The sequence below is a fragment of the Delphinapterus leucas genome, chromosome 14 (genome assembly GCF_059928025.1).
Source record: "Delphinapterus leucas isolate spDelLeu-1000000601 "Yukka" chromosome 14, BTC_Dleu_Yukka2, whole genome shotgun sequence".
In the NCBI taxonomy this organism is placed as follows: Eukaryota; Metazoa; Chordata; class Mammalia; order Artiodactyla; family Monodontidae; genus Delphinapterus; species Delphinapterus leucas.
The window spans coordinates 69195148-69211607 of NC_143142.1; the positions used below are offsets into that span (position 1 = coordinate 69195148).

At 38.2% G+C, this 16460-nt stretch overlaps 1 protein-coding gene across 1 annotated transcript in view; it reads left to right on the top strand.

Moving 5' to 3' along the window:
• Positions 1-16460, top strand: part of DCC (DCC netrin 1 receptor) — a 181744-nt gene that overhangs the window by 133776 nt on the left and 31508 nt on the right. The window contains exons 12-13 of the mRNA XM_089894262.1: positions 8487-8649; positions 15786-15978. Coding sequence (XP_089750388.1) covers positions 8487-8649; positions 15786-15978 — 356 coding nt within the window. The remainder of the gene's footprint in view (positions 1-8486; positions 8650-15785; positions 15979-16460) is intronic.

Genomic DNA, 16460 nt, shown 5'->3' on the forward strand with positions numbered 1-16460 from the left:
TTATTTTTAATTATTAAATCTGGCAGTCCTAGTTTTGGATCAAGTTTAGAAGTTTGCTATGGACTATTTTAACTTGCCCTTCAAAAGAAAATGAATTCTCTGATTGAAAAGAAACCTCAGCCCAAATTTGATGTTAACAGATAAGTTAACAGATAAGGATTTTTCTTTTCACAGGAGTCAAACTTCAGATGAAGAGAATGACAGTAATTGAGAGAAATGCATGTCACTTTTTTATTTTTATACTATTTAAGATTCCTAGTGAGAAATATAATTGTAATTAAATTTGATCTGATTACATTATCTCACAGGAGGAAGTCATGAAGATAAAATAGATGAATGGCATCCAGTGACTTCGAGCCAGTTTAGATAGATTGTTGGCATTACCCCTTCTCAATTTTCTGCAACACTTAATGATGGTTTAGGCATTTCCTGTTAAATGAATGGGGTGAACAAAGTACCTGAAACATTTCTAGAATCCCTACTGGAATAACTAATTATTACAGGCTACATGGTTAATTGAGCTGACTTGATAACCTCAGAGAGGCACGGATGGTAGCGGGCATACTTAATCTATTTCCTATTCTGTTTCGCTATCCAGTAAATGATAGTAAATATGCAATTTGCCTTTAGCTTGGGCTTTTACAAGCCAATCAGCAAAGGCATCTGAAAACTCTACCTTCCTAATTAAAATTCTACTAACGTCTTATACCTTAAGAAGGGGATATATTTTCAAATTATATATGTAAGTGAAAAATTGACTGATAAAACTCTAACCCCACCACACCTTTGCTAAGTAGGCTGCATAAATAAGAGCAAAAAATCTTGAAATTTCTTGAGTTTTTGAACCTCATATACAGTGAAAATTTCATACATCCCCTCATGTAGTGACAGAATTAGAGAGGTTTCCTATCTCTCCTTATACTTCTTGATTCACCCTTCAAAGAATTGTAATAGAATAATGGTTTATTGTCAGGATACTCAAGCCACTTGCAAATAAATTTAGACCTCGCTAATCATTTACTTTCTCTTACAACGTGTCACTGTTTTAAAAAAGCACTCTTGGAATTCAGATAAAGAAAAACAAAGCTATAGTTCATGTTTACTCTTGAAGTTGGAAGCCCTTAATTGAATTGGGGAAACTGAAGAGGCTTCCTAAATTATTTTCCGATGGCAGGTAGAATCAAAGCTAATATGTGGTGATATGCTAGTATTTTACTTGTATGATGCATTCAATCTTGTGGTCCACATTCTTAAAGCAGGAAAATCTTCAACTTCTGAAAATGTGATTTAGTAGTTTATTTCTGTATGAAGGATAACACCAGTGAAATTTACTTCAGTTCAATCCTTTTTTCGTTGGGGAAGATAAATCACCAATTTCTTTTTGTTGGTAGCTTTTCCTAAAATTTTCAAAATTAGTAATTTTGGTAAAGAGACCTACAAACCCTGCAAAAGTGTTGTTATATTGACTTCAACCTTTGAACACTTAAGTTTGATAGGTGTTGATACTTCGGTGAAGCATTATTTAAAAATTAATGTTATTAATTAATTTTTGTATATTTAGAATTGTATTAGGTGTTCTGTAAAACATGACTTAAACTCTGTGTTTAGGAGAAAAAGCCATGATTTTCCCTCTAGTTTTGATTTCCCTTAAGTAAAGATAATTAGAGTGTCCCAGGGGTCTCAAACTCTAGTCTACGAGAGGCTCTGCCCACCTACTATCTAAACATTATCTATCTGAAATGATGTTAAGGCCCTCAGACTAATCCCAAACCCCAGGTTCTAGAACTGACTTTGCCGTGGATTAGAAATGTGTGAATCAAGTCACTTAAACTCTCTGGATCTCAGTTTTTCATCTGAACATAGAAAGTGTTAAGCTAGATCAGGGTTTCTTAACTAAAAAACTATTGCCATTTGGAACTGGATAATTTTGGGGGGACCGGATAATTTTTTTGTCGTTGGGTTCATCCTGTGCACTGTAGGATGTTTAGCAACATCCCTGGCCTTCATCCACTAGATGCCAGTAGTGTTTCCCCTCTACCATGTTGTAACAACCAAAACTGTCTCTAGACATTGCCAAATTTCCCCTTGGGGGGCAAAATCTCCCCAGTTAACAACCACTAAGCTTGGTTAGCATTCCCGAAAAGTTGGTCCAGGGTACGTGGGTCCCATGAGAATCTCTGAGAAAAAAAAGTGTTCCATTGTCAAGTAATCATTGGGAAACTCATTTGGTACTCACTTCCTTTTGCCAGGTCCTCGCCTTCTACCTGAATACTAGAGGATTAGTCTTGACAGCATCTCTGCTCACTCTATACCCTTGAGTTTGGCGATCTCATCTACTGCCAGGCTTCAAATTCCATCTATATGCCAGCTCCCTCATTTATATATCTAACACAGACCTTCTAGCTGCCTCTTTACAGTTCATCATAAGATCTCAACCCTGACATATTCAAGACTGAACTTTTGTTCTTGCCCCACTGAGCCTACCTGCCCTTTCACCCTCTCCCTCATCCTAGACATAAGGATATTGCTGAGGCCTGAACCTGACTCCTCCTTTCTTTCCTGCCCCAACTGCAATCTGCTTTATTCATTTACTTTCAAGCTATATTGTGTACATGTCCTCCTTGCTTGACTGAAGTTGCCACCATCTCAGTTGAAGCTATCATCAACTCTCACCTGGAGAATTCCATATCCTCTTAGCTGGTCTCTATTTTTCCACCACCAACCCCTCTCCACGCAGAGGGAAGAGATGTCTCCTTGGAACAAATCAAGCCTGTCACGTTGCTGAAAACTCTTAAACCATCTGTGATTTTACTGAGGATAACTGAATGTGATCTACAGGGCTCATGTGAACAAGCTCCTGTTTCTCTTTTCAGCCTCATTTTGTGCCATTTCCTTTTTGCTCCCAATGTTCCAGACACACGCACAGTCTGCTCTCAGTTCCCTTGTAAAGGAACAAGAACTAACTCCTAGCAACACTTCATAATTTAGCTTAAATGTCGCTTCTATAATGAGGCCTTTCATGACCTCCCTCCTCTGTCAATGACCTCGTATCACATCCTCATGTTACATCTTTCTACATGAACTCTACTTTTCTTTAAAACACCAACTATAGTGGTAATGTTATATTTATTTGCTTCATGATTTGTTTAATATAAGTCTTGTCCAGTGAATTGTAAGCTCCATGAGATCAACAATTATACCCCCCTCTTTTTTGGTAGGGAGCAATCAATATGCTAATTTGGAAATTATTCTCAGACTACACAATATACAAGAAGACCATGACATACACATTATTAGGAAATGATATATATGTGGCCCCATAAATACATTCTAATGGTTTCATAGCCTGGCTGATTTTCCTTCTCCACCCTTCCAGAAAAATAGCTCAGAAATGGAGCTTTCACAACTCCCTTCTATTGGCTATGCCTTGATCTCAGGTGAGAAGTAACCTGACATTCTGTTCATGTCACAGTGACCCAGATGGGGTCCATGTTTCAGGAATGGAAGACAGAACATTTAATATATAGGAATTGTTTTTCTTCTCTGGCCCAACTAGTTGGGCAAGCCTCTGACTATCTCACAACTGTGTATGTGTCTTATCTCATATTGTCTCTTTTTGCCTACTTGAATCCTCTCATGGCTTTTCCCCCTGCCTCCAGCTTTATTGGAAAATAATTGACTATAACATTGTGTAAGTTTAAGGTGTACAATGAGCTGATTTGATCCACTTAAATAATCCAGAATGGTGACAACCATAGTTAACACCTGCATCATATCATATAATTACCACTTACCCATAGTTTGATCACAACATCATATCCACAGCACCCAATTGGATCTTATTTATGGAATAATTGAATACATTCTCTGCCATTTCTGTGCTACCTCTCCTGGCAATACATAGTTCACATTAGCATGTTCAAAATTCTGATATTTGAGGGAAAAAATATGTTTTCCACCTTAACTGACCAAGGAACCTTTTTCCCCCATAATGGTGATTAATATTTCATTTTAGGGAACACTGGGCTAGATATCTGTGAGATCTCTTCCAGCTGATTGACTATATAGTACCTTATTTCAGGGTGAAATGCTTTGAAATATTCAATACCATATGAATGTCTGTTCAAATTCAAAGGCCTGTGAAATTATGAAGACTTATGTTGAGCTGGAAGTGTTCTAATAACAAAACTGTCACCCGAGAACACTGCAATCATGGGAGGGAAGTTAATTTCCCAACTAGAAGCTTTCATTGGATCTGTTTGTCTCCCCAGAACTGAACTTGTCAATCTTATGTTCACATTGTTTACCTGCCTATTGATATTGTGTAGCTATTAGGGCTCAGCCATTGTGGCAATGAGACCAGGTTCTCAACATGGGAGCCAGGACTCCTGGATTCGATACATGGCTTTGTGTTCTGTGTGATAGTTAAGCACTCAGAGTACCAGTCTATCCATGAGCCTACTGCAGAATTTTTGAGGGCAAATATGATAAGACACATAAAATATTTTTGAAAGCCTACCAAGTATCATAAAAATTAAAGACCTTATTAGTAGTTACACTAAACCAATTTTCTAATCATTACTAAGACTTTAGACCCAACAGATTATGAAATCTATGTTTGCTTTTATTAAATTTCATATAAAAAGGATGAAATCATTGGCAGTGATCAGATATCATGAAAATTAAGTTGGATGGAATGCTCATGTGATATTAAAAAACTGTGACTCCCTTCTCACTGATTTTAATGAAACATATCTAGGTCTCGATTACTCAGACATTGGATACCCACACTCTTAGGCTAACACCAGGAACAGATGAATTAGGATACTGTATTTTTCTTTAATTCGGAAAAATCACATAGAATGAAATGTATTGGGCCGCATCATATCTGTTGAGCACCAACTCTGTGCGAGGGTGTGTGGTCAGTGTGATGCATCCGTTATCTCATGAAATAATCACAGTGCCCTGGAGGAGATCTGTAAGCCTTTGAACTACACCGTTCAGCTTCCGAAAGGGGGCAAAGGTCACCTTGCCCCTTTTGGAGTCAGGCTATCTCCCAGAACTCTTACCTACACAATCTAGATTTGTGAGTTCTAAATTTTTTCCTAATTTAGAGCACTCTTTTAATATATTTAGATATATGGTTGATCATCATTATTTGCAGGGTCTCTATTCATGAATTTACCTACTCTCTAAAATTTTATTTCTAACCCCCAAAACCAATAATTATGGTGCTTTTATGATAATCCTTGGACATGTGCAGAGCAGCCAGAAATTTGAGCAGCCCAGTGCTCACAAACTCAGCTGAGCTGGAACAAGGTGGCGTTCTGCCTTGATGGTTCAGCTCTCATACCATGGATGTGTCCTTTCGGCACTACATTTAGTACCAATTTTTCACATTTTTGTGGGGTTTTGTTGGTGGTTTCACTGTTTAAAGCTGTCCCTAAATGTGGTGATGAAGTGCTTTCTAGTGTTCCTAAACACTAAAGGCTGATGTGTCTGATGGAGAAAATATGTGTGTTAATTAAGCTTCACTCAGGCATGAATTTATAGCGCTGCTGGCTATGAGTTCAATGTTAATGAATCAACATTACATATTAAATAAGGCACCTTTAAACAGAAACCCACATGAAACAAGGTTGTGCTTTGATTGGTTGATAAAAAGGTAGGCTCCCAGGAACATGACACTGTGTTTCCTCTAGAAGCAATACTTTGTATTGCCTAATTTAGTATTTGTGATGTCTTTATAGAACACAACTACTGCAAATAACCAGGATCGACTCCATCTAAAGACACCATTGCACTTGACTTTATTTACTGCCTGTTCAATGTCAGATATTCTGATTAGTCAGCCTTTGAATGGAGATTGGGAAATTAATGAAAGATGTTGAAAACCAAGTTTTAAACTGATGGAACTTTTATGAGGAAGTCATAAAGGCCTGGAATCAAAGATTTATAATGGGAGCCCTCATGAACCCAACTCTATGAGGCAAATGACATCAATATCTCACTTAATCTAAAGCTCATGGGCTTCCCTCGTGGCGCAGTGGTTGAGAGTCCGCCTGCCGATGCAGGGGACACAGGTTCGTGACCCAGTCCAGGAAGATCCCACATGCCGCGGAGCAGCTGGGCCCATGAGCCATGGCCGCTGAGCCTGTGCGTCCGGAGCCTGTGCTCCGCAACCAGAGAGGCCACAACAGTGAGAGGCCCGCTTGCTGGAAAAAAAAAAAAAAAAAAAAATTAAAGCTCAGCAGAACCCAGAGTCATTATTTTCTAATTTGGAGCATGATATCTTCCTAGGTGGAAAGAAAGAAAGAAGAGCAAAAATTTGAAAAATTCCAATTTACATGGTTTTAAAAAATATTCATACAGTGTTATTGCTGGGTATGACTCAAACTAAGTTTGTCAGAAATGGTGAACTGTTAAATTTAAGTTAAGCTAATAAAATCCATGAGATCCCCAACGGCCTCCATTGTGCACTTTCACATAAAAGGTTAATTTATTCCAATCGATTAATTTATTAAGAACAGAAAGGGCATATTGAGATACTACTGTAACATGACTTTTTAAATTGTAAGTAAAACTATGACACAGGAAGTTCTAACCTTTCATTACTTGCCTCATTCCTTTGTAATAAATGAAAAACTTACTTCAAGGAAACCTTATTTCTTTCATTTATAATCAGAATCTTTTAACAGAAAGTGCTGTGTAAAAACTTGATGAGTTACCGCCCCTGAGATTCAAGTTATATCGGTAGCACTTAATTTTTTTCCCCAACCATATTGAATCAGCAATAATTTGTTTAAATTTAGGTGTCTATTCAAAAAAAAAAAAAAACCCAATGATTCTTAGATAACTTGTCAAAAGATAGTGTTTCAATTTTGAGGCAAGTGCTGGGTTATTATATTCACTTATGCAAACAAGTTAATTTATCTTTCACATTGAATATTATTTCTAAAAAGTTTGTATCAATAGTTTGGAAGTCCACACCAAAAATATCCCAAATGATATGGTAGATTATTAATTTAGGCAACATTTTATTTAATGTTTCAGTAGGATAATGATATTATAAGCAATTACACTGTGTCAGATGGTTGCTTTGTCTGTATTTTTTCTAATTCTGACAGTAACTACATATGATAAATATTATTATTTGCATTTTATAGGTAAAGGCACTGAGGTACAAAAGGCCTAAAGATTTTGCTCAAGGGGTATAGAAAGCTAATATGGGTTGTTGAAGAAACTCATTCAAATTTAGATCTAGGAAAACATCCAAATTCATTGCTTTCTGCTACTTTTTAAATTATTTATAAATAAAACTATATGCTAATATATACTTTTTAGAATTTGGTAGCTTGTGATAGTAAATATGACATAAATCAGAATATTTCTAATTGATTAATCACTGAGGGTTTAAAGAAAGCTATTTAAAGGGTCATTAGTCATTCTTGCTTACATAAGCAAATTATCATTCTATTTTCACCTAAATATTGTCTACCATGTGGTAGAGTTGCAGCACAGGAAAAATTTATCTTAGGACTTTATGACACTCTTTCCAACCCTGTGGCTGCTTTTAAATGGGATTCATACACCCTTGACAGGTTGAAAATTAAATGTGCTTTATGGATAGCTTCTTAAAAGGAACGGAAAGTATGAGTGATTGGTGTCAAATAGTTTGTCTTTCACAGCATCAAATAAGTAGTATTTTCTCAGCCTTCTCTGACTCTTGTCATACTGGAATTCTTATCGTTCAAAGTGGCATGCTTCCTGCCTTCCCCACTTTCTACTCAATACCATAGCTTAATTATATTTTTCCATTGAGATATAATTCCCATACCATAAATTTACCCTTTGAAAGTGCACAATTCAGTGGTTTTTAGCATATTCACAAGGTTGTGCCACCATCGCCACTATCTAGCTTTAGAATATTTTCATCACCCCAAAGGGAAACCCTCTACCCATTAGCAGTCTTTCCTCATTCACTTCTCCCCACATCCACTGGCAAACACTAATCTACTTTCTGTCTCAGTAGATTTGCCTATTCTGGATATGTCATAGAAGTAGAATTGTACAATACGTGGCCTTTTGTGTCTCGCTCCTTTCACTTAGTATATCATTTTCAAGGTACATGAATTTTGTAGCATGTATCAATACTTCATTCCTTTTTATGACTGGGTGGTATTCTATTGTATGTATATATCACACTTGTTTATCCATTCATCAGTTGATGGCTTTGGGGGTTTCCCACTTTTGGTGATTCTGAATTAACGTTGCTGTGAATATTCCTGTGTAAGTTTCCATGGGAACATTGGTTTCATTTATCTTGGGTAGATAATTCGATCTTTCCTCTCCTTTTTCATTGCTTTTTTCCCCAGCTTCAGGAATGCCCAGAACAATAGGAACTCTTTGCATTCTTAACCGAGCTTGATAAGCCCTGGCTGTCACATCTCCCTAAACCTGATCTTCATTTGCCTGTCTTTTCCCAGAGCCACCCATTGGCCAGATGCACCCCCCACATGGCAGCGTCACTCCACAGAAGAACAGCAACCTGCTTGTGATTATTGTGGTCACCGTTGGCGTCATCACAGTGCTGGTGGTGGTGATCGTGGCCGTGATTTGCACCCGGCGTTCTTCAGCCCAGCAGAGAAAGTAGGTAACAGCTAGTTCCCGAGAGATGAGAAGTCACTGCTTGACCTGAAGACCATCTTTTTGAGTTAGATTTTTGACGACTCTCTTCCTGTGTGCTTCCAGAATTCACTACGTGTTCCTTATGTCCTCTCCAGAGCTGGGCAAAATCTTGCCTTTGTCCATTCCAGGCCCATAACTTAAGAGGGTGAGGACTAGGCTTGCAGAATTAATAGTAGAATCCACCTGAACACTCACTCTGCATTTCTGTTTGATGTTACTTCTTGAGAGCAGATTCTTCCTTTCAAACGAGAGCAGGTATTCCTTAAGTAACACTTAGAGAGTGGACTTCACCATGTCCCTACTTATGGCCCTCTGTGCAATTATGTATAAAACATTGGAGATGTGTATTCCTCTAAAAGTATTTATGTATCATGGGCTTCCCTGGTGGTGCAGTGGTTGAGAGTCCTCCTGCCGATGCAGGGGACGCGGGTTCGTGCCCCGGTCCGGGAAGATCCCACGTGCCATGGAGCGGCTGGGCCTGTGAGCCATGGCCGCTGAGCCTGCGCGTCCGGAGCCTGTGCTCCGCAACGGGAGAGGCCATAGCAGTGAGAGGCCCGCGTACCACAAAAAAAAAAAAAAAAAGTATTTACGTATCCCTTTTGGCAAGAAGTCCTGTAGGCATTTAATCAATGCTTGTTGCATGAATGACAGTATAGACTACCAAACTCAACGTAATTATAATACTATGGAATGTTTAGTTTAGAGGGAGTAGTTAGGATAGGCGAGAGATTCCAGAAATTCAAAATGGTTCATATTTCCTGGCTATGGTGGATTTTCAGAAATTAAAAATTTGAGGGGTTTAAAAATATTTTCATATCGTGCAGCTCTAGGTTATAGCACATGCAGAGAAAGATATATCAAAGTACAAAGTTTGGAATGGAAAAGGGGTTTTAACTGAGCTTATCCCCTCCCAACGATACCCCATAAACAGCATATTAACCTTGTATCAGCCAGTTGTGGGAATCAGCAATAACCTTCTGGTTATTTTCTGCCTCTCTAGCACTTTTCAAATCCAACATGATATGTCTTTTTCAGCTGTGCTATTCTCACTGGATTGGCTACAATAGGCTCTTTCCTTAATTTTTGTTTGTTTTTGGCCTGAGGCATGGTGTTCTGCAAGTCTGAGGCATGGGCCCACAGGTGGCTGGTTTGACAACTGTATACCATACACATTGCTGGAGAAAGATTCTCTAGCAAATAATTTTCCCTCTTCCCCTGGTAATACCTCAGCCTTTCTCTCTTTTTAAAAATGCTGTGATCCTATTTGTTGATTTCTAGCGTATCTTCCAGCATTTTGAAGTAAGGTATTTAGTAACAGGATACAGGAAGATGTACATACTGAAGAAAGTAACATAGGTATAGATGTAGTCTTTGCATTTCCTTTGTTTAGATGACAGGTCAAATTTTATATCCAGCTGCATTCATTTGACTGGACTGTCTTGAAGCTGATGATAGCTGGTGTGCTGGTCCATTGTTTCCGAACAGGGAACCAGACAGAATGGGATTAACAAGGTGGGTCTCCTGTGTAAGCATCTGGAAAGTCATAATCGCCCACTGAGCTTCTAGAGTGCTGGGCACTTGGTAAGGCTCTGGGGGAAAATCACTGTGATTAAGTCGTTGGACAATCTCTTGGTCTAGCAATCCCAGGAAGGGGCTCTTGTAAACAAAGAATGGTGAAAAATCAAAGCTGCAGGTCTCTGAGGCAGAGCTGAGAAAGATTCACAGAAGTGGAAGCACGGAGGACAGCAATTTCTGGTCTTATTTCATGACAGTTTTAAAAACATGGATGCGTTCACAAAAAGAATCGAAATAACTAAACCATCTGTAGTGAGGTGTTTTGTTTTGTTTTGATCATTTTCCTCATTGTTAGAAGAATGTTTGAGGGTTATATTGACTTGATGAACTGAACTCCTGGACCTATGTTGTTTCTCCACAGAGAAAATGCTAGTCTTCTCCATGTGCAAAAGTGGGATGTGGTGCTATTTTGGGAAACTCTCAAATTGTCCTAAATTCCACCCTAAATACTTTGTTAGAAGCTTGAAGGTTTTATATAGAAAGAGTAGAAGCTAAACCCTGGGTATCACTTGTTTTTAAAATTAGGGAATGGGGCTTCCCTGGTGGCGCAGTGGTTGAGAGTCCGCCTGCTGATGCAAGGGACGTGGGTTCGTGCCCTGGTCCGGGAAGATCCCACATGCCGCGGAGCGGCTGGGCCCGTGAGCCATGGCCGCTGAGCCTGTGCTTCTGGAGCCTGTGCTCCGCAGCGGGAGAGGCCACAACAGTGAGAGGCCCGCGTACCACAAAAAAAATAAATAAATAAAATAAAATTAGGGAATGATTGAAAGAATAAATCACTCCACGAATGACTGAAAACCCAAAGAAAGTGAATCTATAGCTCCTGTGCTACTGCCGCTTGGGTTTTTCCTCACCCCACTCCCAAAGTCTCTTAATATTTACTTGGCATATTTTCACAGTTTAGCTTCATATATTTTTCTTCAGTAACAGGCCCAATGGCATTCATCCTGATCTCTTTGTTTGTATATGTTAACAGACAAAAAGGAAAAAAGAAAATCTCTCCTTTAAGATATTTCTGAGTTTTAGTTTAGCTTTTCTTGATTTCATTGAGAGGTCCTTCTCTCCCCATAGCACCACCACTGCACTTGTAGAGCAAACTAAATAATGCAGATGAAAGCAAAATCAATTCTAATTTGAAACAGAAATAATGTCCATTACAGGGTTCTCAGAAATGGGAGTTTAATGTAATTAATAAGGTGAAGTAGGAGATATCCGTGTGCTTCTTCAATATCTCTTTTTATTTAGGACTGCTGGAGAGTGTAAATTGTCTATGTGTTTTACTGGGGGACTTGAATTACATCCCCATGGATTTGAAACATATTTTTGTGTACTATCAGTAATACTTCATTCAAGTTAGTGTCTACGCATTTTATTCTGTGATTTATGTAATGAGGTAATGAGCTAGCTTATCTGATTGACTCACATTCTAGTTGGTAAGATTTTCTTTTTGTTATAAAATAACTAACAGAAGTTAGAACCCAAGTTCTAGTTCTCATTCTACCACTTCTTTAATTAAATTAATAGTATTTAATTACACCTAAGGGAAGACCTAGTCTCTAAATACCAGTTTCCTCAAATAAGAAATGGGACTAAATGCTTTTCTGTCAACCCTCTACCACTAAAATTCTCCACGGACTACTGCTAAATTACAAAATCACATGGTAGCATTTAGCTTCAAATTCACATGAAATAAAAATAACTGCATTTCTTTTTAGCTATTAATTAAAAAATTTTTTACCATTTTGAAGAGACTTCCCTTACACATTCTGAATTAGTGAGATTATAGTAGAATATCATAGTATTGAAAATTTGTGTTTTAATAAAGCTTAAATTGATGAGGGATTTTGGTGCTTTTTAACAGAGTAATAATATTTTCCTGGGCAAAATGTAGAACGTGTATTTTGATAAGTTAGAAGGTATCTACAGATACTAAAGAAAAAAATATTTGACATTGAGACTATCCTGGAAATTCTGGACACATGGTTATCACATGAACACATGGGTAGATGGTCAACAACTTGTCCGAATACATTAAATTTAAATGTGTAAATAAAATTCAGGGTTTACATGGTAAAATCACCAGTTAACTAAGCCTCCTCTTTGATTTGACGTGTACACAGCAAGTCTTACACACATTCAAATCTTAACAAAAATAATTATCTTCAGTAGTGAGGATCAAATGTTTCAACTCAAATGAAATCTATTGTACTTTACTATAGGTCACTTTCACTATTTTCAAAATTTTAACATTCCATTGGTTTTCAGTATTCACCACACAAGGATTTTAACTGACAACCACTTAAGACGTCAATATACCTTGGTTCCATCTCGGAAAAGGCAGGTTTATTTGAGTAGCTAGGACATATTTTCTCTGGCTTTCCAATACAAGTTTTTTGTTTCATTTTTAGTAGCAGTCAGTAGAGTAAAAATAATCAGTATAGATAATTAGGAGGCTGGAAAGCTTTGGGAAAGATTTGGATGGAAGAAAATTAAAAACAAATAATGGCATGCTTTTATCATTCAATTCAAGTGATTTCTATGTGCTTGGTGTGTGATCTACAAAGTAACAAATCTGATGAATGTTAACTCTTGAGCTAAAAACCTTTCTGCAGTTTCCCACTGACTTACTGATAGTTTAAATGTATCTGTTATGATTTGGTCCCCTCTACTTTTTCAGCTTTCCTCCCTGCCATGCCCCAGTGCATGCTCCTTGCTCCAACAACGCAGAAGCCATACCTTTTTTCATTCATTTATTAAGCTCCCACTGTCTCACTGATCTTTGCATTTCTAGTCCTTAGCATACTTCTTGACACATTTACTCTTCCGTAAATGTTCACTGAATAAACAAGTGGATACATGTTGTAAAACAATGGGTGATGTTACAGAAAGGAAGTAAAGAGAGTTTGCTCCAGTATCGCTGGAGGAAACCAGCACACACACGGAGCATCTGGCCAGCCCAATAAGACAAACAGTGATCAATGCAAGGTGAGTGGTATAGAGGGAGACCAGGGAAATGGTTTAGCTATTCTAAGATTACACAGACCTAAAGTGGTCAGGAAGGTTTCCTAAAGAAAACAGGCTTGAAGGGAATCTTAAAGGGTAAGTAGTTTGTAAGTAAAGAGTACTGTGAAGGCGTTGTGGGCAGAAGCAAGATCAGATAGGTGGATGGATGGATAGATAGATGGATAGATAGATAGATACAGGGATACAGAGATAGATAGATAGATAAAACTAACGAACAAAACCCACCAGAATTTGATTATACTCTGGAAGCTTTGCCATAGTATGAGAAAGGGCAAAGAGAGCCGTGGAAGATTCCTTGCTTTGCCTTTATTCAAGAATACATGGGTGGGAAGAGACCCTCCTATCCTGCAGCTATTTTTGGAAGCCAGAAGATTACTGGTACCTGTAAGAAAAGATGTGTGTGTGTGAGGGATAAACGTGACATATTCTACATCGAATAGAAGAAACCAGCTTTATAATAAAAACAAACAAGCAAAACCAAATAATTCACTTAAGACAGTGCTTCTCAAAGTTTCGGTGCATCATATTCCTCTCAAGGGCTGTTAAAACACAGATTGCTGGGCCTCGTGACCCCCTTCCCCAGTTTCTGATGGGGTGGGGCCTGAGAATGTGCATTTCTAACAGGTTCCCAGGTAATGCCGATGCTGCCAGTCCAGGGACCACACTTTAGGAACCATTGCATGGGGTTCACCTACATACAAATTTTGAAGATTCCAAATGGTGAGATAGAGGAACTGTGGACCAAAATGGACAGCAGTGATTCTGTCAAGGAACCAGCAGATGGACAAAAGGTTGGGGTAACAGCTATTCCTACAGGTTTTAGGACAAATTTCACACAATTTAGTTATGAGCAAATATCAGTGTTATTACAGCCCTGCTATATGGACCACTGGGCTACTACCAGCAGGGGAAGGAGGGCTCTCCAAGGCCAAAACTTTCTCTCTTGATAAGAGACATTATAGAAAGCAGAAGTGGTTAGATGGTCTTCCATAGAATATATACAGAAAGGAAATAAAGTCTGCTAGAGATCTTTAGATTCTTTTTTTTTTATTTGTATTGGGGTGTAGTTGATTTACAATGTTGTGTTAGTATCTGCTGTACAGCAAGGTGAATCAGTTCTACATATATCCAGTCTGTTTTAGATTCTCTTCCCATATAGGTCATTGAATTGAGTGTTTGCAAAGCAGAAATAGTGTCACAGATGTAAAAAACAAACTTATGGTTACAAAGGGGGGGGATTGACATGTACACACTACTATATATAAAATAGACAACTAATAAGGGCCTACTGTGTAGCACAGAGAACTCTACTCAATACTCTGTAATGACCTATGTGGGAAAAGAATCTAAAAAAATGGGGATATTTAGATTCTTGATGACTGTCAGCTAGGTAGATAAGCAGCTTCTCAGAAGCGGTCTTGATCTGATTAAAATCCATCAGAAAAATGCCTATGAATTTTATCAGGAATACTAATTTCTTTCCAGATGGAAGTTGTAAATCATAACATACTAAAAAGGTTCTGCCTCAATCAGGTTTAGATTTTTTTTTTTAATAGAATACACCTGGGGATGCTTGTTACTGAGGTCATGGGGACTGGTGAATGAATGAATGAATAAGGCATGAATGTAAGCAAGGGAAACCAGAATTCATCTGTTCCTTCTAGTTTCAAAAATTATTTGACAAACTTCTTTACCACAAGCTATTTAAATATTGAGTTCTCATGGACGTTCTGACGATCTTGTCCTGGATTTGGGAACTGCTGTGTCTCTGTATGCAGTCATATAGGCACCAGGGTTTAAGTTATTTAGCATTTTGGTCTGTTAGAAAGAAAGATAATGGGGTGAAATCTCCAAGTTTGAAGATGACATTAAGTTCTTCTAAGTGACCAGAGATGGATTACATAAAGAGCTACAGACTCATTTCCTGTGGGCAGGTGAAGCGTAAGGAAATGAATTCAGGGAATAAATGGTTAGCAAGAGAGTTATTATCTTAAACACAAGAAACTGATCTAGGGGTTAATGATCTAGGGGTTATTACCATTGTCTAGAGTCAGTGTGAGCCTGCTGCCAGGAATTCAGCGAAGTGCAGGTACTTGTTGAGGAAATAGTAGAGCAGAAAACCCGGCATTATTTCTCCACTAAACTACTAAACAGATATGAAGTCTGAGGTTCTTTGTTTCTCTCCTCATCAGTATGCTTCAGGAAAGACAAGAAAAAAGAATGTTAAGAAAAATTCAACAAATCACACTACTGAACATTTATTAATTGCCTAATATGTACAAAGCATCTTATCCAGTAATGGGGACACCAAAGCCATTCTCAGTGGCCTTGCACAGGTTACAGAGTCTCCACCGAGAGTAGTTTATTTGAACCATTTAGCTAACATGAAAGCAGTTATCCTCATAAACCATTCATTGCAAGTGAGGAAAGTGAGAAAGAGGTACTTCTCTGGGCTTCTACCAAAGGTTAAATTTTAACTGTCTAAATTCTGCCTTATGAAGACACATTATTGTTTTAAAAGAAGCAGAAGCTGCAAGTGGAGATTTTAAAAATTATAAAACTGTAGAGCAGAGGTTGAAAACCATTTCTGAAAAGGGCCCAATAGTAAATATTTTCGGCTTTGTGGGCCAGGTGGTCCTTGTTGCAACTCCTCAACAATGCAATGTGAAAACGAATGAGCTTGGCAAGATTCCAGTAAAACGTTCTTTACAGAAATTGGCATTGGAGGCCCCAGCCCCGTGGAGCTGCCTGAGTAGAGCGGCTGTATGCAGTGCTGTGTGGGTAGAACCTGGTGTTGATGGGAACCATTTTCATCATCTTGCTGGTGACCGTAGTCCTTATGGCATTTTTTTTTTTTTTTTTTTTTGGAGCAAATGGATCACTATTTCTCAGAAGCACTTTACATTAACTTGGATTCTTTCTAAATTTTTATCCAAAACAGTGTAACAAAATAGTAGGTAAGAGTTCATACCAAAAAACCCCTTCCATCCCACCTTTTACAAATTGCAATCCCTTATGGCATTTTGTGTCTACAAGCCCATTCGGCACCAGTGACAGCAGAGCAAGCAAGTCCTCCACAAGCATTTGGGAACAGAATAAGTTCTGTTACACATGGGTTAGTGGAGAAGTTGGAATCAGAACTTTAGTGCTTGGAAATCATCTTTGGTCTGGACAGT